The sequence below is a fragment of the Hemibagrus wyckioides genome, linkage group LG03 (assembly GCF_019097595.1).
Source record: "Hemibagrus wyckioides isolate EC202008001 linkage group LG03, SWU_Hwy_1.0, whole genome shotgun sequence".
NCBI lineage: Eukaryota > Metazoa > Chordata > Actinopteri > Siluriformes > Bagridae > Hemibagrus > Hemibagrus wyckioides.
Window position 1 is genome coordinate 10,636,499 of NC_080712.1, and position 23,931 is coordinate 10,660,429.

Sequence of the window (23,931 nt, forward strand, 5' to 3'; positions counted from 1 at the left end):
TAATCTGGAGGGGTTATGTCTTAACAAATGTTCAAATGACTCAAATAACGGGTTAAATGGCTTATAAAGTTTATTAGAAAGAAAGCGATTACGACTTGCCTCCCTCTATACCATAAACATCAGTACTTAAACAGTATTTTACTGAGAGAGAGAGAGAGAGAGAGAGAGATGAAAGATAATATGTAATTTTTGCGATAAAATAGGACTTCTCTGACATGTTTAATAAGTCTTTAGGTCTGACATGTTTACTAGGTCTGTGCTATTTCAAAGAGATTCGGATATTTAGATTTTATGGAATCCATGGGCAAATTCCCAGTAAGAATTTCTTATAGGAATCAAATCAATCTTTAGAATCAGAATCAGAGTCGACTCCAAATTTTGGAGTTAAAAATCAACGGCGTGTGTAGACGTATGCGCCAGCGCGTATGTAAATGAAACGTCATGACGCAGTTCGTGTACGTAGCCGTCCTCCCCTTCCTTGTTTTGTAAACGAACAGGCCACGGAGTTAAAACCCCCACGAGCTCTACGGTCAACATTAAACCAGTTAGACTAGCTGTCTGAGAAAAAAAAAACTAAAGGTAGGTCATACAGACGTTTTTAAAGGTTTATCGTGTGTGCAAATGCGTGTTAAATTGCTTTGTGATAGAAAAATATAGCCAGAAAAGCCTAGATAAACGAAAGCTGGCCAAGCTGCCCTGTTCATGCACGCCTATCATTTATCACTACATAGAAACCCATTAAAAGATCACTACACTGTAGGATGTGCAATGTTTATGTGCATGAATTCTAGCGTCTCTGAGATAAAAATGACACTGTAAAACCTTCAGTGCTCTTATTATAATTAAATGTAATATCCACGATTAATGCCATCGCTGAACCTTTGTCTAGAGACATGACAGCCAAACGTGGCCTCATCACAGATACATTCAAGGTGGTGAAGAAAGTGAAGAGAGGTGACAGAAAGAATAATAAACCTCCATCACCCCCAGCTGCAGGTGAGACCACTTGGGTCTGTAGTGTATAGTTGTGCTTTTGCAATCTGGTTTTTAAAATCAACCCATTTAGTTTTAATATAGTGTTAATAGCTATGTTATTACCATGTTATACCATCTTAGATGTAGAACCTCCAAAACTGAGTGAGAGAGACATTGATCTGCAGGAGCTGAGGAAGTTTGACTTGGACTGGCAGTTCGGCCCATGTACAGGTAATTAAGAGGGATTTTAGATGTACTTTATTTGTTTATTTATTTTGCTTCAAGTTGAGCATGGTTTGCAAAAGCAAGTTGGTTCTGGGGTCAGCTGATTGTGTTGTTGGTAAAGGAGCGGGAGTGTCTTTTTATATGTGAAACAAAGAACTTGATATAAGTTAATATATCTATCTACAGTCAGTGTACAGTTTGCATTAATTGTGTGAGCACAAATCTGCGATGAATCCTGCCCAGAGCAATCCTTTGCATTCAGTTAATATAGCATATTATTCAAATCAGTTGCCTTTCCTTCAGTCCATGTTTTATTATGTAGTTACTGAGGTAAAAGGTTAATATGTAACAATTAGTTTTAGTCCGCTAATCTGATCAGACAAGCAGCGTTCAAAAAGCACTGACATGCCACAGTAGAGCAGTCCTAGTTACCTGGTTATACCCCACTTCTCTGAGTTTGCTACATAAATATTAAATTCTAGCAATAGTTCATTAAATTTCTTCCTTTACTATGGGCTGTCAGTCAGTCTGTGCACATCATGGCAAATAAACAAAGCTCTGTCCAGCTGTGGCTGTTTTGGGAACTAGTTTTTGTTGTAAAAATAAACAATTTTTAGCATGGTTGTGATTACCTGAGGTTGAATTGCAGCCATTCTGATATTTTGTACACATGATACTGCTTAAGTATTCAGGAATTATTATGAATAATTCAGTTACTATATAAAAACTAGTAATTATTGTATTATTATTAATATTATTATTAGCAATAAACAATTATAAACATTATCATGAAGCCATGCCATACTAATTCACTAACAAAGGTTTCATTTGTGTTCTTCATCACACAAACCAAGACAGCTCTGTTCTTTCATGTACCTGTGTGTAGGGATTAGTCGCTTGCAGAGATGGGAGAGGGCAGCTCTACATGGCCTGAACCCCCCACAGGAGATTAAAGACATACTGCTGAAGGAGAGTACAGACCCAGAATACACACACAGGTGCTATAAACAATTTATTCACATGATGACATGTCAATACACACAAACACACACACTCACAGACACCAGATCCAAACATAGCCTGACATTTGATAAATGTTGTTCTTTTTTTTCAGTCTCTGGCGTGACTACCCCTTGTGAAGAATCATGGGTGAAGAAAATAAGACAGCTAGAGAAATGATGCATTAGTGAGAAAGAATGATCATCATGGATATTGTGATTGGTCATGTTTGAATGTTGCTTGTTTATTTTTTTTTCTTATTTGTGCTTGCTAATTTTTACACTACATTTTTATAAAGCAGAAGTTTATATGTTATAAGTTTTATTAAAACTGCTTTCTCTTAACTTTTTTGATCTTTAAGGTTCATTTCAGGACTGCTATCTGATTTGCCACATCTCTAAAATTGGTTGTGTTCTTATTTGCACAGTCCTGTGGAAGAATCCGTATGTATTTTATTGCTATGAAGCCTGTAGTTTAATAAGATGTGTGTGTCTACATACAACTAAAAACAATTACTCAAACATAAACACTCAACCCAATGTTGAGTTATGTTAAGTTTCTTCTGTGCAAGTCCCAGTGTAAGCAGTTTTTCCAGAAATGAGTAAATAACATTAGTCTGTAAACCTATTCTGAAAACTACAGCTTTGATGGAGGGGTAACATCCCTGAATAACAATTTCTTACAGCAAATCGTGGTTGTTACTTTGTAGTCACAGAATGTTCACCTAGAAAATTACTGTTTTAAACCATTTCCCCCTATTCACTCTGAATTAATCCAACAATGTGCAATTTCTCCATCTTTAGCCAGACCAGTCAGCATGGGATAAGGGAAGGGCCAGGATGAAAGCTATAATTGTTCATATCATCAAAAAAGAGAAAAGAAGAGCAAGAACAAAAGAAGGAGTTCTGTTAACAGTAAGGTTATAAGGGGGGGGCATTGCTGGATAAATATAGACTTATATCTATACAAGAATGAATTATCAAGAGAGTATGATAGTAATTAGCAACATCTATAAGGACAGATAATTATGGTTGCTTAACTGGGTCAGATTGGCCTTGAGGCACTACTTCCATGCTGACAATACTGGATTTTTTGTCAGATAACACAGCATAATGCATTTCATAGTTACAAATACACCCATGGACAAATTGTAGAATTGAACAAATGGATTCACTTTACAGGCGCATTTGATGGACACCAAAAACTGCTTATCACTCTGAGAACACCATCTTTTGAGTTTTTTAATTTTTTTTGTTTGTTTATTACCAAAGCCTTACTAATACTTTTCCGAACTGCTGGACTTGTTTTAATAGCTCTTTAATTTTCATTATGTATGTCATCTAACAAACTCTATTGAGATCACGTGACACTTTAACACTCAGGTGACCTCCGTTTAGCTGATTATGTGATTTTTGATGGCAGCTGGTTGCACTACAGCTATGATTCACAGCCATGGGGTGAAAAGTTATGCAATCATTTTAGTGTAACGCAAAATTTTTTAGATTCGTATCACATTATTCCCAATTAGTCAATTTCATTTCAGTGTTACACAGCTCAGGGGGGTGAATAATTATGCAACGCACTCACTGTATGACGCTGTCTTCTTGAACAGCACAACGTTGCCAAATCATAGTCGATTAGAAAGAGGTCAATGTCCACGTGTTATCAGATGTTAAACGGAATTTTTTTTTACTGATTGTGGAAATTATGTATATATATATTTTTAGAGTGTTATATTCATATAACACTCATGGATTGCTACGCGACTGCCCCAATCTGGCAACCCTTCTTTCGGAAATGCACATATATACCAATGGAAAGAAATGCGTTAGCTATAAAATCTAAAAAAAAAAAATATATATATATATATATATATATATATCCTGCTTAAAATGAACATAGTTTGTGGCTAATGCACAAAAAAAAACAAATAATAAACTGAAAAACTGAGAGTGTCACATCACCTGTTAAGCGAAGGAGATCAGCTGGGGTAAAGCTGAGTCCTCCAACCGCAAAAGAACCAGGAGGCGGGATCACTGTATATACAATCAACGCGATTGGTCCGCTTGATTTCACGGGCTGATTTGCTGCACGTTGATTGGACAATCGATCCTGCGACAGAAGGCGATGTTAATAATGTCATTCTGTGGCCTGGCATTAAATAAAACGATGCTCATTTAGATAGATGTGAGAGAGAGAGCTGGAGATTAAAAGCGAGGGGTTTCTGATTGCACGGAATTTTTACTTTACAGGCAGAAACGTAGCAAACCTTAACTGGAAGAAAAATGTCGGATGTTTAATTTCGCCTGTGGATTCCCTAATTTGATCATGCAGAATTGACTGGGAAATAGAAGCTGAAAAAGATCATTTTTCTGGACCGCCTCTATATCAGGAACCAGCCAGCTGGATAGTTCTAACACAGTCGATTTATTTTAGAATATTTATCCGGTATTATTGTGTTATATCACTGCTGTAACGGTGCTCATCGGTTTGCAGGAGAAGCGATAATAAGTGAAGTGGTGAGTACACTTTTTCTCCACACAAGTCCAGCTAGCTAGCTCTGATAAAATCACATACGGGGGGGAAATATTAACCCACATTTATTACTGTATATAGCTTGTGTGGAGTTGTGCCGTTAATAAAGGTCGCTTCTTGGCAAACATGACTGCAAGCTCAATAAATCATGTCTGCTGTATATCAGATCAACTATAATATTTACATTTTTCAGACATGCGGCAGCCTGCAATGCAATGCTTCGTTAGCCGGTTAGCTCTCTGTATTATAGCATCCTTATTTTTCTGTGATTTAATACAACGTTAACTCAGTGTTGTGTTGTATTATCCCTTCTGTTTTTCTGTTAATATCAAGATAGATAGAGAAGTAGACAGATTGAACGACAGATAGATAGATAGATAGATAGATAGATTGATAGATTGATAGGTAGGTAGATATCTTGTGCTAGTTTAGCAAAAGTGAATATAAATAAATCTCATTTCCTAAGTAACAGGTGCACCAGAGGAGATAACTGCAGAGAACAGACCTGGACACTTCACTGTTATCACCTCTGTCCCCTTACATCAGTTATAATGATGTTATAACTACATAATAAATGCATTCATCTTTTCATCCTGGTCAGTTATACGCTGGATCCGGTGCCTTTCCTAGGAACACCAGCAGTGAGGTGGGAATGCACCGGATGTGGATGGGATGTCAGTTCATCACAGGGCATCACGCATAGATAGATAGATTCACACACTCATTCATGCATGTTCATGTTTTTCAGGGTGGGAGGAAAACAGAGAACCCAAAGAGTTGGGGTTGAGAGCCAGGATTGAGGCCTGTAAGCCTTGAAACTGAAACTGTGCTGTGTGCTGCACCACCACACTGTGCCACACTAATCATTACAGCAGAGCAAAATACAAGTTCATTCATTTTCAGTAACCGTTTTACTGAGGTCCAGATTCCAGTGAATAGTGCAGGAATACTGGGCATGAGGTCATAGTACATGCAGATGCCGTACTGGTTTGTGGTAGTGTAGCAGTAGCTCATTTTATGGAGGAAACTTTAAGGACAGTCTACATCCTTTTAATCACCTCTAATCACAAGCTGTTGGTGGTGACCAAAAATAATAAAGTTTCTTTGCAGGTTGCTGGGTTTCCTCTCTCTGACAGTGTGAGGAAGTCAACAATCGGAGTGAGTTTTGGAATAAAGCAGCTGCTCTTCCTGTTTGTTGAGCCCTTTGAAGTGGTTTGCATGTCCTCAGGTTGGTTCCTGTGTCTAACAGAATGGAGACCCCCAGGGAAGGCCCAGGACCCACTGGAGATATAATGTTGTTAGTTGTCTTGGGAACATGGTTGGAAATAGAGACGTCTGGCTGATTCTCTCAACCAGCTGCCACTATGGCCCCCACCGACAAAAGTGAAAGGAAAATGAATACATTTATACCTTCAATGATTAGTACCTTATAGTTGCACTTCGTAGGGAATCAGTTGCTGACTGTAGCTCATCTTTTGATGTACACCGTTGGCCTTTATTTACCCAGTCCATCAATGAAAAGAGCCCATCACTGCCCAAATGTTATTTGGCTGGTGTCCATTCTCAGCCCAAGGATTCTTAAATGCCTCTGTGTCACTGCTGGGCAATAAATTTTCAGCCTAACAAAAGTATCTAGACAACAGAGATTGTGTGGAAACAAGACTAGAATCTCTATAGATGAAGATGCAAATCTGAAGCCATCATAGCAACACAGAAATACTACCATGAACCTCCAGGGTTCCCAGTTTAACTGTGATCTCAGGTTTCTGTCTGTACGGTGTTACCCATGTTCTTCCCATGCTTCCCTCTGGGTTCTCTGGTTTCTTCCTACCTCCCAAAAACTGGAAAGTGGATACTTTTAATTTTCCCTAGTGTGAATGAGTGTGTGAATGTGGGCATCCGCAGTGCACTGGACAGTGCACACATTGTTCCTGGTATAAGCTCCTGATTCATTACAACCCTGACTAAGAAAAAGCAGTTACTGAAGATTAAACTAACTAAATGTAGAGTAAATGAATATGAATACTACTACCTACAAGGTTGACTATCTAAGTAGGTATGTTGTGTACATAGTAGTTGAAAATCTCAGCAATGCTGCTGCACCTGTTACGCTCATGCCGGTGCAACACACATACACACCCCACAATGTCAGTCTTGCTGCTCTGCTGATGGTCCATCATCTAAATAATATCTGGTCTGCAGCGGTGTCCTGGTGGTACTTTTCCATTGACAGATGGACTGAAAATGAATGAAACACTGCAAATGCTAGTATATTTATATCTACTGATTGTGTCTTCAATTTTATGTGATTTTTTTTACATGTAGGTCATGTGACTTTATCAGGTCGCATAGTGCTATCATGATGTTACTGGAGTGTAAATGAAGTTGTTTTCATGTGATAATCTTTTATTTATATCATCACATAAAAACTTTGGGGAAAATTCAGGGAAAAATTTAGAATTCTGATGTGAAATGTATGTGAATTCTTCTTAAGAGACCACCTGACTGCACGTTAAAGCAATGTAAACACTCCCTATAAGAGATAATTGAACAGTGTAAGACTTAATTTAATACTGTAGCTATTACTTTAGGCCAAATTTGGTATTGCTTTGCTCCCGAATCCCATTTTAGGGAGATTTTAAAAGGATCCATGAAGCTGGAAGTACATGAAGTGATAGGAAGGGAAAGTCCTAGCACGTGCAGTGAGGACTGACTTCTCGCCCACAGGGATGGACAATGCCCATACCAAGACGGTCGAGGAGGTGTTGGGGTTCTTTGGAGTGAACGAATCCACAGGTTTGAGCAGTGAGCAGCTGAGGAAGAATCGCGAGCGATGGGGTCCCAACGGTACATCACCATTATACATACAACTATAACTTTATTACAGATATTTAAACCACTTTTCATCTAACTCAGTTGAAGTATTGTAAGTAGTAAGCATTATGCTGCAAAGAAATTAATTGTAAACTCTTCTCCTTTCTCTTCTTACCGGATCTAACAATTTGTCATGCAGAATTACCAGCAGAAGAAGGTAAGAAACACAATTCTCTGGTCTGAGGCTAATTAATGCTAAGAACTATCATCTGCATTCAGTCACAATGTCATGCCAGTATGTACATGGGAAAATGTATAGGTATTTTAATAATTTTCTCTGAGGCTCATTTAGATGTGTTCACATGTGAATATTTTTGATATTGTGCACCAAGATATATGCGTACACCACATAACGTAAAAACCTGAGGTCAACAGAATCACATGTAACTTGGACACACCTCTGTTTTACTGAAGCTCAGCTCCATGTGTATTTGCTCCCATTACTTCTAAATAGTGCTTAAGTAGTAAGATCTGAGGTCTAAATACTGAAATGCAAAATAAAATCTTTACTGCTCACATAGAACTCAACTCAGAATAAAAGTTTATGGTCTTTTTTTGGTCTATGATTTTCTGCCCGCTACCCTGCAGGCATATTTTGGGAGATTTGAGACAATGTGTAGCATGGATTAATTGGAATAAAACTCAAAATGTTGGCATGCTGTCTAATAAAAACCTACCATACACAACATGTGTGAAGTAGACTAATTTGTCTAATTGAGACTGATTTGTGTGACATTTCTATTTAGTTAAACATGGAGGATCATCAGTTGAATCAAAATATAATAACTGTAGAAACACTGCATAAACATTTCAGAGTGTGGAAGGAAATTTTTGTTGCATTTTGAAAAAATAAATAAATAAATAAAACAAAAAAAAATATTTGTTACATGTGAAGGCACAGTATTCAATACAGTATGTGGCCAAAAGTATGTGGACACCTGATTATCACACTTATATGTGCTTTTTGAACATCCTAGTTTTTAGAGATTTATTCTCCTCTGTGCTCTTAGAATAACCTCCTGTCTTCTGAGAAGGCTTTACACTAGATTATGGTACAAAGCTATGGCATCGCACACCATCGTATACCATTGCTAACCGTGAAATCCTACCTGTTTATCAAACCTAGTACACATCAACAATTCATTTGGAATCTGCACTCAGAAATCCTTTGCATGTTAACGTAGCAGCAATGTTGAAAGAGTGTAGTTCTGGCTCTGTTAGTAAGAGGAGAGGACTTTGTTAATGTTCGTTTAATTCAGTCTCACTCTTCCTCTCTCTGTTTACAGGGAAGTCTCTGTGGGAACTGGTGCTGGAGCAATTCGAGGATCTGCTTGTGCGGATTCTACTGCTCGCGGCCTGCATTTCCTTCGTAAGCACTAACGGGAATCGACGCATCGCAGCCGTGATGCTAAAATACTGTCTCCCCTCTCAACAACCCCTCCCACTCTTCACTGTGCATTTAGTAATCTAATAAGCACCACTGCTAAGAACCTCTCATATCAGAAGCATTATTGTCTAATTGCTGCTGTATATTGTGACCATAATACACTTGTGCCCTTTCTGCATTTACTTATTTATCATGTTCTGTGGAAGGACTATAGATGATTAGATTTCATGTCTCTGTCAGACCCTGGCCTGGTTTGAAGAAGGGGAGGGCACCATCACTGCGTTTGTAGAGCCTTTTGTAATCCTCCTTATCCTTATCGCCAATGCCATAGTGGGCGTGTGGCAGGTAAGTGTGACAGCATACTGGGCAATATATGGATATTTGACTCAAATATCGCCAATAATCAATTAGTGCTAAAGGGAAATCCTATACATATACAGATGCACGCTCTATTATGCACACTTTATTAGGAACACCTGCGCATTCATGCAATTAGCCAATCAGCAAGTCACGTGACAGCAGCGCAGTGCATACAGTCATGCAGATGCAGGCAAATAGATTCACGAAATGTTCACATCATACGGAATAATAGAGGAAAATGTGGTCTCGCTGGCAGGGCATGGTTGTTGGTACCAGAAAAAGTGGTTTTGAATATTTCAGAAACTTCTATTCTCTTGGGATTTTCATACTCAACAATCTCCAGAGTTTATAGAAACTGGTGAGAAAAACAGAAACAACTCTTGTGGATGGAAAAAATCTTGTTGATGGCAGAGGTCAGAGGAGAATGGACAGACTGCTTCTAGCTGAAAAGAAGGACATGGTAGTTCAAATAACCACTCCTTACAACAGTATTGAGGAGAAAAACATCTCAGGATCAGCAAAATTTGACACTCAATCACTGAGCAGAAAACCAGATCGGCTTTCACTCCTACCAATGAAGAAGAGGAATCAGAGTGTTCAGTGGACACAGGGTTCACCCAAACTGGACAGTTGAAGATTTAAAGATTGAAAAAACGTGGAACAGCATAACCATTCTACTCTTACCCCTCATTTTAACAAGATGTTTCTTCTCTAGTGTTTTTTGGTTTCCGGACCACTCTGTATAGATGCCTCTGCTTAAAAATCTCAGGAGAGCAGCAGTGGCTGAAATACTGAAAGCAAACCCATCAGGCACCAACACCCATGCTGCACAATTATTCTGATGTTTGATGTGAACATTAAGTGAAGCTCTTGATCTGTATCTGCATGCATCGTGCTGCTGCCTCGTGACTGATTAGATAACTTAATAAATGTGCAAGTGTACAGGTTAGTGTCATATTAGTTTCTCATATTATTAGTCATATTCGTTTCTCTAGGAGCGCAATGCAGAAAACGCCATTGAAGCACTGAAAGAATACGAGCCAGAAATGGGGAAGGTGTACAGACAGGACAAGAAGAGTGTACAGAGAGTTCGAGCCAGAGATATTGTGCCTGGTGACATTGTAGAAGTGGCAGGTAAGCAGAAAATCTACACTCATCATCTCCTCCTGTGCTACACTGTGTTTAACAGCAGGTTCTGTTCCCTGTACATTAATGTAGCATAATAAAATGCTAGGCAAACATACTCATTTATCCTTGGTTGGTCAAATACTTTTTAAATAATTTAACATTTATTTATTATTACCTTGAACAAATATGAATAGGAAGGCTTATCATGTGGTCTATATTTTGTTAGACTTTTGGTCTAAAAAGGAGCAAATAGTTATTTTTTGTCTCACACCTTCAGGGTTGAGGGTTTAATTTCAGCCTCCACCATTTTGTGTGTGGAGTTAGCACATTCTCTAAGTGCCTTTGGGGTTTCCTCCGGGTTCTCTGGTTTCTTCCTCCAGGCCAAAGACATGGATTGTAGGCTGATTAGCATCTCGAAATTGTGGTAGTGTGTGAATGGGTATGTGAGTGTGTGTGCCATTTTACACTGCAATAGACTGGTATCCTGTCCAGGGTATATCCCCTGGGATAGGCTCCAGGTTTCTTGTGACCCAGTAGGATAAGTGGTGTAGAGAATGGATTACATGGGATGGGAAGTTGTTTTTTTATGAAAATAACGCATAATCAATGTTTTCGATGATCAGCTCAGTCTCTAAATTTTGAGCCTGGGGTATGAATTAAAGATTCAGTCTAAACCTACTAATTTCACTGAGTGTAAAATGTTGAAAATCCAAGATCTTCAAGTGTCTACAATGTTATTAGACTTCACAGGAAGAGATCCAGTGCTGTTATTCTCTCCAGGACAGATGTCACAAAATATCAAGTCTAAGGGGTCAGTTTATTTCAGACAAGTGTTTGCAGAAGTAAGAAAACTTTTACTTGAGAAAATGTTTTTTTGAAGTTTCTGTTTTTATTCACATAAACAGATAAAAATATTCAAAAATATTTATACAAGGATTAATCAGTGAGTTGATGCAGCTGTAAAGTCTATGTATATTAATATTGAAATTAAATTACTGATGATAGTCATAAACCTGTCAGAAGATTGTTCATGCTAAAAGTAACGTATCACACTGCCAAACCTGAAGCGGCCTGTAAAATCCTCTACAAGCCGAGTGAAATTCTTTCACATTTAGTCTGTCAGTTTCAGCTGGAGAGCATCGGGGCCGTGACGTGAGCTGGCCTTTTGTTTGCTCTGAGAGGCCTATCAACATTGCCTGCTCAGGATCACTATAATCACAAGTGTCCGTCTCTGGGAAGCCATAAATACTCTGCTGGAAAAAGACCCAGTGTTTTCTTAAGGAGGTGGTGAAGTGGGATCATTTGCCTGGCTTGGTTGACCAGAATAACTGTATGTGTTCGTTTTGTAATATTTGGTAAATATCGGAAATCAACTCACTAAGTGAAATTTTTCAGTGCAAGCAGAAAGGGTTAAGGCCTGGGCTTGTAACTATTGGCATACTATTTAAGCTCTATTCTAGGAATCCCAGAGGTCATGAATAAAAATAAGTTTGACATCCTTCTTTATGTGCCCTAATACAGCCGTCATGGGTTCTGAGTGCTGAGTGGATTCGGTACTTTCACTGTGTACTGGCATTTGACTAGATTCCCGAAAAAAGAGGGAAGGCATGAGAAAAATTTAAGTAGGTGTTTTTGGTTCAGTGTTGTTAAATCCTTCAGCAGAGTCAGACGCTTTAGTGATGATGCTGTAGATTGAACACAGTGAATTAAATCAGTTTTACTGCTTTACACAGAGAATGTGACTTATTAGTAAGCACTGTATTAGATCCTGCAATGTAGAAACACTAAATACACATCATTACGTTGCAGTGGTTCACACACACAAACACACACATACACAGCCTCATACCACAAGGTACACATACACACATAGCCTAATACCACAAGGTACACCCCCCCCCACACACAGCCTCATACTACAAGGTACACCCACACACAGCCTCATACCACAAGGTACACCCCCCCCCACACACACACAGCCTCATACTACAAGGTACACCCACACACAGCCTCATACCACAAGGTACACCCCCCCACACACACAGCCTCATACTACAAGGTACACCCACACACAGCCTCATACCACAAGGTACATCCCCCCCCCCACACACACACACAGCCTCATACTACAAGGTACACCCACACACAGCCTCATACCACAAGGTACACCCCCCCACACACACAGCCTCATACTACAAGGTACACCCACACACAGCCTCATACCACAAGGTACACCCCCCCACACACACAGCCTCATACTACAAGGTACACCCACACACAGCCTCATACCACAAGGTACACCCCCCCCACACACACACAGCCTCATACTACAAGGTACACCCACACACAGCCTCATACCACAAGGTACACCCCCCCCACACACACACAGCCTCATACTACAAGGTACACCCACACACAGCCTCATACCACAAGGTACACCCCCCCCACACACACACACTGCCTCATACTACAAGGTACACCCACACACAGCCTCATACCACAAGGTATACCCCCCCACACACACAGCCTCATACCACAAGGTACACCCCCCCCCCACACACACAGCCTCATACTACAAGGTACACCCACACACAACCTCATACCACAAGGTACACCCCCCCCACACACACAGCCTCATACCACAAGGTACCCCCCCCACACACACACAGTCTCATACTACAAGGTACACCCACACACAGCCTCATACCACAAGGTACACCCCCCCCCACACACACACAGCCTCATACTACAAGGTACACCCCCCCACACACACAGCCTCATACTACAAGGTACACCCACACATACACTACCAGTCAAAAGTTTGGACACACCTTTTAATTCAATGTTTTTTGTTTAGGGATTTATTTTCTAAATTCTAGAACAATACTGGAGATTTCAAAACTATGAAATAACACACATGGACTTAAGTAATCCATAAGTAATGACAAAAAACAACAGTCAGTTGTTATTTTAAGACGAACACGAAGGTCAGGTGTTCTGGAATAGTTCTTGCAAGAACAGTGTTGTCAAGTGCATCTGCAAAACCCATCAAGCACCATGATGAAACTGGCTCACATGAAGACCATCCCAGGAAAGCAAGACCAAAATTTACCTCTGCTGCAGAGGGGAAGTTCATTTAGAGTTACCAGCCTCAGAAATCACCAATTAACAGCACCTCAGATTAGAGGCGTTATGAAGGCTTTACAGAGCATCAGTAGCAGACATATCTCAATATCAACTGTTCAAAGGACATTATTGTGTATTTCGGCCGCCTTCAGCATTGTTTTACAATGTAGAAAGAAAAAAAACACCAGGAAAGACCATGGAATTAGGTGTGTCCAAACTTTTGACTGGTAGTGTAGCCTCATACTACAAGGTACACCCACACATACACACATAGCCTCATACCACAAGGTACACCCACACATACACACATAGCCTCATACCACAAGGTACACCCACACATACACACATAGCCTCATACCACAAGGTACACCCACACATACACACATAGCCTCATACCACAAGGTACACCCACACATACACACATAGCCTCATACCACAAGGTACACCCACACATACACACATAGCCTCATACCACAAGGTACACCCACACATACACACATAGCCTCATACCACAAGGTACACCCACACATACACACATAGCCTCATACCATAAGGTACACCCCCCCCACACACACACACACAGCCTCATACTACAAAGTACACCCACGCATACACACATAGCCTCATACTACAAGGTACACCCACCCACACATAGCCTCATACTACAAGGTACACCCACACATAGCCTCATACTGCAAGGTACACTCACACACACATAGCCTCATACTACAAGGTACACCCACACACACATAGCCTCATACTGCAAGGTACACCCACACATAGCCTCATACTACAAGGTACACCCACACACACATAGCCTCATACTGCAAGGTACACCCACACACACATAGCCTCATACTACAAGGTACACCCACACATAGCCTCATACTACAAGGTACACCCACACACACATAGCCTCATACTGCAAGGTACACCCACACACACATAGCCTCATACTACAAGGTACACCCACACACACATAGCCTCATACTACAAGGTACACCCACACACACATAGCCTCATACTACAAGGTACACCCACACATAGCCTCATACTACAAGGTACACCCACACACACATAGCCTCATACTACAAGGTACACCCACACACACATAGCCTCATACTGCAAGGTACACCCACACACACATAGCCTCATACTACAAGGTACACCCACACATAGCCTCATACTACAACGTACACCCACACACACATAGCCTCATACTACAAGGTACACCCACACACACATAGCCTCATACTACAAGGTACACCCACACACACATAGCCTCATACTGCAAGGTACACCCACACACACATAGCCTCATACTACAAGGTACACCCACACATAGCCTCATACTACAACGTACACCCACACACACATAGCCTCATACTACAAGGTAGTACCACACATACACACATAGTGTCATACCACAAGGCACACACTCTCACACACACACAGAGCCTCATACCACAAGGCAGCTCTCGCGACCACACACATACACACAAATAACCACAATACCACAAGGTACACAGACACACACACAGTTTCATACCACAAGGTACACACACACACATATGCGCACACACACACACACAGGCTCATACCACAAGGAACACACACACACATATACACACTCACTCATTCCATCTCATACCGTTTTTTTTGTTTGTTTGTTTTTTTTACGAAGGACATAGTTTACTACCTCCAATTTTTTTTAAAGAAAGTGCCTAATTTAGTTTAGCTAGTAATCATTTATCTAGGTCCGGTCCTAACATGCTTCGGCCTGATATTTTGCATATTCTTCATCCTATCTTATTCTGTAGTGTTTACATACCACAGTCTATTTGCATGAGCTAATAATTACAAATTACTGGCACCCTGAAGGCTGTGTGCAGCTACTGGAAATGGAAAAGTACATGGCTTCTTAGTATACAGTACTAAGTGGGACCAAGTTTACAATATAGTTTCCATAACAATGGTATATTTAAGGACATGACCACCCTGATTTAAAAACCCTGCCAGACTCTACAAGAAATATGAGTTTTTATATTTAATGTTATTCATAGTTCTGAAGCATAGATGCTTTCCTGAACGGAAATATGCCTCTATTTTTCTATATTTCTATATTTATATTATCTCAGTGTGTATTATCTCAACTTCATAAAAATAAATAAAACACAAATCTACTTATGGAAAAACAACATTACTGCCCAATATGTAATAATTGTATAAGTTTACAGTGAAAGGAGCTATCACTCTGATAACTCCGGTTGATTTTGAGGATGACATGATGATACAGAAGCACCATAGATATTTTGGTAGCTGGTATCTGATTACAAACTGAAATGATGTCCATTTTGCTAGCTCATGATATACCAAAAAACAAGATATCAGCTTGAATGATTTCCTTAACGTGAACGCAGAACACTTTGCTTAAAAAAAATCCCAAAGCAACATTATATTTTAAATGATTTTAAGGACATGATTTTTGAGGATTTTGTAGTCTTTAGCCTGAATAGGAAAGATCACATTTCGATCCTTTTCTGCAGTGGGTGATAAGGTTCCAGCGGACATCAGACTGACCTCCATTCGTTCCACCACTCTGAGAGTGGACCAGTCCATTTTGACAGGGGAGTCGGTTTCAGTGCTCAAACACACAGATCCTGTCCCTGATCCACGCGCCGTAAACCAGGACAAGAAGAACATGCTTTTTTCTGTAAGTGTGTATATGAGAATCATCTCTTTTAAATGCTGTAACTCTTGTCTGAGTGTGGGTAAAAAGTGCTACGATGTGCCTGAGATGTTTTGTTATTGTGGACATGACAAGTTTATGTGCTCTGCGTGTGTGTGTGTGTTGGGCCTACATGTGTGCTGAATAAAACATCAGACGTGTTGTTTGCTCTCACTTGGTTGGTGAAATGATGTCACGAGCACTTTGAGCTTTCATACGGATAATGACCAGTGTGCATGAGCCTCAAAGACCACACGCAAACGTACTCCAAAGCTTCCATTACTTCCCTCCAGCTGAGAAGCTCTAATGGCTCTTGCATGTCGTAAAAGCACACCATTAGCTGGTAGTGAGGCCATGTTCAGACCTCCAGCTCTGCCAGTATTAAAGGTGCAGTTTCTATGTTTAAAAGTGCTTCTAGACCTGTCATTTTAAAGCCACCTTAATAAATCAGTGGTTCACAATAATGATAGCACTCAGCTCTTTATTTTTCCTCATCATTAGCTTTGATTACAGATGTTTCATTAGTTCCAAAGTCTGGGGTTGTATGTGAGTTGCCCCTTTAATGCCAAGAAATTTCAGAAAGTCATTTCCAAATAATTTTACATTTATATACTTTGCATATTAAAAATATATCCTTTATATTATTTCGATTTAATATATGTTGCGTCAGTGTGACTAGAGTTGTGTTGAGGATTTTTGCCACACTACTAATGAAGCCTCTCATTCATTATGTCATCTGATAACATTATAACAATAACAGATTATAAATCCAGTCACCTGGAGTTCATATTCTGCAAATGATCCCAGGTGTTGTATGTGTTGATGCACAGGGCACGAACATTGCAGCCGGGAGAGCAATCGGAGTCGTGGTGGCGACCGGAGTCCAGACAGAAATCGGTAAAATCAGGGACGAGATGGCAGCCACAGACCCAGAAAGGACTCCTTTACAGCAAAAACTAGACCAGTTCGGGGAGCAACTCTCAAAGGTAGTGTGCTCCGTTTATTTTTACTGTTCTTATGCTTTCTGCTTTCCTACACTCTCACACTCTTCGCACAAGCTGCCATTTTTCTCACTGCTTTGTTCATAACTAAGTTTGCAAAAAGGCTTTTTAAAAATATATATATATTTATTTTTTTCCTCATTTCCCACATACACACTATCCTCCTACACCGATCTCTGATTACACACCCTCTCCTCCTTCACATGTTTTTCTTTTTTAAGATATTAACCAAATGTGCAATTTTATCTGTTTCTTTAGTAACAGTACATGGTATAGCCGTATGATATATGTGATATATAAATAATATAGTCACTGTGATCTAATACAGATCACTTTGTCCATCTGCTTTCTCTATGTTTGTTAATTGATTGTGTCTGTTTGTATCTTTATAAAAAAGTATCTAGGTAAAATGTGTTGCTACTGTATTTCTTCTTAGAGTTTCTCTGTATGTCTGAAAAATTCAGGAGCATTAAGTACGAGCTCAGTTCATGATCTGGAAAAAAACTACCTACAGATCCTGACAAAAACATTCAGTATGCAGATTATTAGAGGATGCATTAGTCATTAAAATATGCAACCTGTGTGTCAGCTAGTTAGCTAACTTGGTTAATCTTAAAAATAGAGTATGATGATTCTGACACTGAAATCCCACTCATCTACCTGTAAGTTTATGTGTATATTGATATAATATAGAAATCTTTGAAAACCTCGCCTTTCTGTTTTTTTCTGTTTTATTTCTTGCCATCTCTAGGTGATCACAGTGATCTGTGTGGCAGTATGGGGCATTAACATCGGACACTTCAGCGATCCTGTACATGGTGGCAGCTGGCTCAGAGGAGCTGTGTATTATTTCAAGATTGCCGTGGCTTTGGCTGTAGCTGCAATCCCAGAGGGTATAGAATATATCACACGCTCGGTTGAACTCTTTAATGCAACAGAATTGTAACGTAAACTTACATAAAAGCTTGTGTGTTTATCAGGCTAATTGTCCACCACCTGCATATGCATAAATGAAGACACATTTATATTGTGGATATGTATCTTATCTGTTAGAAGTATATGTAGCACACACCCTCCTTAAGAAACACCACTTTAATTAACCTATTTCTTATGTTTCTCTATTCTCTCTCTCTGTCACACTCTCTCTCTCTCTCTCTCTGTCTCTCTCTGTCTGTCATCCCTCTTGTAGGTCTTCCTGCTGTCATCACCACCTGCTTGGCTTTGGGCACACGTCGGATGGCGAGGAAGAACGCCATCGTACGCTCACTGCCATCCGTGGAGACTCTGGGCTGCACATCGGTCATCTGCTCTGACAAAACTGGCACTCTCACCACTAATCAGATGTCCGTCTGCAGGGTGAGACAGAAAATTTCAGTTCACCATTGTGTTCAGAACACTTCATTAGACATGATGTTCCAAGATTGTGCCAGTAACAGCAGCTGCTTCACCCTTTATTGTGTGCTTCTCTCTTTTAGTGTTATTAAGACTGTCGTTGTATTTTAGTTGCCATGCCATGTTTATTTTAACCATGCATGCTCCACATTGCATACCATATGTAATACCATTAACTGTGTGGCCCAAACAATATTTTAATGATTATGTGTATAAGCAGTATATAAGACAGCAGTAAGGGATACTCCAAATTTTGGTGTCTAACCATTGGACACTAGGCGTAAAGCAGGAATTCACACTATTCACACTTCATTCTAAGGTCAACTGTCCAGTCCATTCTGCAGGGGTTCTCCTGAGATTGTTGTAGCCAGAAATGCTTGATGTGTTTTGCTTACAGAGTTTTATTGAGCTTAATTGCAAAATTGCAAGCACAGGATCCTTCTTTTAAACTACTACCAGTGAAGAGGTATATGTAATTACTTTCTATGATTGTTGCTAGCTAGCTAGCTAGCTAGATAGATAGTTAGCATCTACCAGAAGTGCAAATAGTAGAAATTGTGCAAATGAACCAGTGCAGATAAATGTTTAAATATATGTACATCAATAAATAAGGCTATGGCAGGTAGTATTTGCATAGAAAAGTATGTGCAAGTGGTATTTACAGCACATAATGTGTAAAGAAAAATATAATTATATATCTGTGCAATATGTACATAGTATATACAACAGTAACAGAGATAATGTAATGTTTGATGTTTGTAGAGATAATACATACACACATCTATCTATCTATCTATCTATCTATCTATCTATCTATCTATCTATCTATCTATCTATCTATCTATCTATCTATCTCTCTCTCTCTCTCTCTCTCTATATATATATATATATATATATATATATATACATGTATTAAAATATACGTACATGGATAGATGAACTAGTAATGTATGAATAAACAATTATGTATATATTATAATTATATTACTATGTGGAAGGGATGTTGCAGAATGTACAGAGTGATGCGTAGAGGTCTTTGGTTGCGCATTGTGATGATGTCATGCGACTCGGGCCAAGTCTGATTTTGCAAGTCTGCTTGCTCCTCAGAATATTGCAGTTTGGTTGATTTTGCATTCATTTCTGCATTGGCAAAATCTTGAAACCCTGGAGCCTGAAACTTGAAACCCTGACCTATGCAGACCGTACAAAAACTTTGCATAACTCAAACTCAGGACAGAAGCAGGAACACAGGAGTCGGTTGATGACAACTCTACCTTTGCTTCATTCATGTGAAATTGTCTAACCGTTGCCTGTTAGTTTATTTGCTATTATATATACAAATGTAGCCCTTCCAGTGTTTTCAAGAAAGTTTTTCAATAATAGTTGTGCATCACTTTTACAGTGGATTCACAATGCACTATGGGTAATATGGGTAATAGTATAATGAATAAGATTTTCAGACAGTAGTAAATACTAGAAGGTTGGTGTATGCACTAGTTTAGGACAGCACTAGGTTTTGCAAAAGAAAGCTACAGAACTTGTCTGCAGTTAAATGAAATTTCCAAGATGCTCTGGTCTGCCCTCTAGTGGATATAGGATATATAAGTTTTAATTCTAAAAATGCCCAGCAGATACAGCATACAGACAAGTGTGTAACAATTCAGTTAAGTCCTTAAATGTGTCCCAAAGTACATTTGTTTAACTTTCACCTTCTAACTTTAACTTATAACTTTAATTTTCATCACATGATTGTTACAAACCTATAACTATAAACATCTGCAGGCAAATTCTTTGCCAGTTATATCTTGCTTGCGCAATGAAACTGATTCTGATAAAAGAGGGTTTTATGTAATACAGATTCCTCCTAATGTGATTTTTACTGATAAATGCATGACTGTAGTCTTGTATAGACTGTGAGTAGACTGCATAACTTATAAACTGTTCAATTAACAAGTAAACCATATAACAGATAAATATAATGAGCACAAATGAAATTATTCTTATTAACAATGCGTGTGCATGCGTGTGTGTGGACGGGCATGTGTATGTAGATGTTTGTCGTGGAGAAGGTCACAGACGAGAGGTGTGTTCTGAATGAGTTTACAGTGACTGGATCTACTTATGCACCCGAAGGAGAAGTGTGAGTGATTTTAACATTTACTTATAACACACACACACACAAACACAATCTGACTAACCACACTACAACTGACATTGCTTCTGTACCTGTGTTATTGGCCTACTCATGATGTAAACATAATATGTGTAATTGTGAACTTACACTAATTTGTCTCTATGCCAAATATCTCCTTCTATTCTTAACTGAGATCTTCTTCTCTACACAGATATAGGGATGGTGCAGTGGTGCCCTGTAGTCAGTATGATGCCCTGGTGGAACTGGCTACTATCTGTGCCCTGTGTAATGATTCTTCCCTGGACTACAATGAGGTGTGTGCACATCTTCACACTTAAAGACACTTAAAGGTTCAGCAATTATTTAAGGAGCGGCTTTTTAGCCTTTCCTTTACTTTAAGCTGTATTAGTGAAACAAAAAACAGTATGACAGTAAAATGAGGTGGCACAGTATCGTAATCAATTAAACTATAAAACAATTTATAAAATAACTGTTGTACCTATGATGATGATTTAACAATTACTGAGACATAACATGTTTTAACCATTTCTTTCTCTCTACCTCACACACAAAATCCATACCTACACAGAGCAAAGGTGTGTATGAAAAGGTGGGGGAAGCTACAGAGACCGCTCTGTGCTGTCTAGTGGAGAAGATGAATGTTTTCGACACAGATCTGAGGAGTCTCACCCCTGTAGAGAGGGCTACTGCATGCTGTTCGGTGAGAGTGGGTGTGAGTGGGTGAGAGTAAGTGTGAGTGTGCGTGACTGCATGTGAATGGGTGAGACTGGGTGTGACTGCATGTGAGTGGGTGAGAGTGTGTGTGACTGGGTGTGACTGCGTGTGAATGGGTGTGAGTGGGTGAGAGTAAGTGTGAGTGGGTGTGAGAATGATAGGCTGGGTGAGAGGATGTGTGTGTGTGTGAGTGAGAGAGAGTAGTGTTGGTGGGAGAGAATGTGTAAGAAAAGGTCATTGTGAGATTGGTGAGTGAGAGTGTGTGTGTGTTGTTTACAGTGTGTACACATCTATAGAGTGTGACTTGTTTGTTCATTGTCTTGGTTTGCCTTCAGGTGATCAAGCAGTTAATGAGGAAAGAGCTGACACTGGAGTTTTCTCGAGATAGGAAGTCCATGTCTGTCTTCTGCTCGCCTAACAAACTGGCTCGCTCTGCCACAGGAGCCAAGATGTTTGTTAAGGTCTGTTTGTCTGTTCACTTCCTGTTTACAATTGTTATTGGTTTCATTTTAGGGAAATGAACAGCAAAGCAATGTGGATGACAGTGAAAGAAAAAATGTAAAATAATAATAACAATAAATGTATAATAAAATTAATCCAGGAGCAGTTTTTTTCTATGAGAGCCCTACGTATTTCCCTCAGCTTTCTATTCGAACACATCTTCACTTCCTCCTGTCTCTTACCTACAGGGGGCACCAGAGAGCGTTCTGGAGCGTTGTCGTTGGATTCGGGTTGGTGGTGGAGCACGGGTGCCCTTGACCTCTGACCTTAGAGAACAGCTCTTGGGCACAGTAAGAGAGTGGGGTTCAGGTCGTGACACCCTGCGCTGCCTTGCCATGGCAACTAGAGACTCCCCACCTGACCCACGAACCCTGAACCTGGAAAACTCTTCTGCCTTCTCTGAGTATGAGGTAAGTGAAGCCAAGCCGCATATAAATACTTTTGGTATACTCTTGAAACCTGCACAGTTTTAGGACAAAATCTGTTTTGTGGCAAATTCAGTACCATTCCTGCCACCATTCACCTGCTGGCATTGTTTGATACCTGGTTCCTCTCAGGTTTGAATCACCTACATTCCCAAACTTATCTGAGTGGATTCCGCCAGTCAGCCTAATTTCTTGCACCATTTTCTTCTGAAAAATTCTAAAACAAAATGGGGAAAAGCCCAAACACAGCTGTACATGCTTTAAGAACCTGGTCTACTTTGTTTTACGTGAGCCGGATAAAGCCCAGTGATTGGCTAGAGGAAAAATGGTTGGCAAATTTAGTGAAACACGTCTTGGCAGCACATCAAGTTCAGGACCAGCTCAGGTGTGCTAGAGAAAACCACAGTGTAGCAAAGATGGGAAGTATTGCCTAATATGGAAAATATGCTTGTTCATTTCAACTGAAAGCAGAAAGAAGGAGAAAGTGACTAGATATCATATTGGGGTAATATCAGGATGTCATCACACAGGTGAGACAGATAAGGGCAGGGATAACATAACAGACTAGTAAATTGGAAAGTTTGTGTGTGTTTACTGGCATATAACACAAACTGAATGGGTGATGCAATTATGTTAACGTTGCCCAAAGGTTTTCATCATCTTTTCATTCACTTCATGTCTGAACAGAGGAAGAGTCCATGAAACACTCATCATTGCTCAAACTGCCAGCCATTTCCAGTATATCAGGAAGAATTAATGAAGGGAAGGAAAACCTCTTCAAGTTTACAAAACACATTCTGTCACAAAGACTTTTATGAAGAAACATGACTGGATGATGCAATACAAGATTGTCAAGACTGTCAGATTTGCTATGCCTTAGGGGATGTGCATGCCTGATGTAATTGTTTTGCTAATGGGAATGCACTAAGGGAAAGAAATGACACTCTAGTTTATTATGGCCCAAAGCTATGTTCTAAGACGGGTCCCAGGGATCTGAGTGAATCGCCAAAATTGTGCAGTGTGAAAGGAGTTCTGACTGAAAAATACCTCGGCGATGACCTACAGTCAATGAGAGAGCGAGATATAGGGCAGCGGTCAGTTCAGAGAGGTGTTGTAGACCACAGTATCAGCAAGCATGGCTTCAGTTGGAGCACAATATTATAGTTTAATAGAGTTTATAGGTTTTTATCAGGAAAAATGTATTAAATATAGTTATATCAGAATAAATAAGCTTTACAATTACATCAAACAGAAATAAAGCAGAAACATTTGCTTGAACAGCAGCAGCATATTGCAGAATGATTCATTTGGTCAATTCTGCAGAACGCACAATCCGTGTTCCCCACACCGACCATTTGGCTCGCAAACACGAATGTCTCATGCGAGAAATCTGACATCATGTGTGA

General features: G+C 39.7%; 2 protein-coding genes across 3 annotated transcripts in view; both read left to right on the forward strand.

Moving 5' to 3' along the window:
* The first annotated feature begins 426 nt into the window (after window positions 1-426).
* Window positions 427-2,543, forward strand: pold4 (DNA polymerase delta 4, accessory subunit). Its single transcript, XM_058382269.1, has 5 exons — window positions 427-579; window positions 890-996; window positions 1,117-1,206; window positions 2,087-2,198; window positions 2,315-2,543. Exons 2-5 carry the CDS (start codon window positions 894-896, stop codon window positions 2,337-2,339), a joined length of 330 nt encoding a protein of 109 aa, XP_058238252.1. The 5' UTR covers window positions 427-579; window positions 890-893; the 3' UTR covers window positions 2,340-2,543.
* Window positions 2,544-4,182: 1,639 nt separating this feature from the next.
* si:dkey-28b4.8 (sarcoplasmic/endoplasmic reticulum calcium ATPase 2) overlaps window positions 4,183-23,931 on the forward strand; it is a 28,697-nt gene continuing 8,948 nt past the window's right edge. The window contains exons 1-16 of one of the 2 annotated variants that reach the window (XM_058381681.1): window positions 4,183-4,718; window positions 5,845-5,892; window positions 7,462-7,581; window positions 7,748-7,765; window positions 8,895-8,977; window positions 9,236-9,340; window positions 10,351-10,489; window positions 16,156-16,322; window positions 17,168-17,323; window positions 18,090-18,231; window positions 18,528-18,694; window positions 20,782-20,870; window positions 21,076-21,178; window positions 21,454-21,585; window positions 21,935-22,060; window positions 22,289-22,510. In XM_058381681.1, the coding sequence (XP_058237664.1) occupies window positions 7,464-7,581; window positions 7,748-7,765; window positions 8,895-8,977; window positions 9,236-9,340; window positions 10,351-10,489; window positions 16,156-16,322; window positions 17,168-17,323; window positions 18,090-18,231; window positions 18,528-18,694; window positions 20,782-20,870; window positions 21,076-21,178; window positions 21,454-21,585; window positions 21,935-22,060; window positions 22,289-22,510 (1,767 nt within the window). In that variant the 5' untranslated portion in view covers window positions 4,183-4,718; window positions 5,845-5,892; window positions 7,462-7,463. The remainder of the gene's footprint in view (window positions 4,719-5,844; window positions 5,893-7,461; window positions 7,582-7,747; window positions 7,766-8,894; window positions 8,978-9,235; window positions 9,341-10,350; window positions 10,490-16,155; window positions 16,323-17,167; window positions 17,324-18,089; window positions 18,232-18,527; window positions 18,695-20,781; window positions 20,871-21,075; window positions 21,179-21,453; window positions 21,586-21,934; window positions 22,061-22,288; window positions 22,511-23,931) is intronic. The other variant, XM_058381672.1, reaches the window with a different exon arrangement.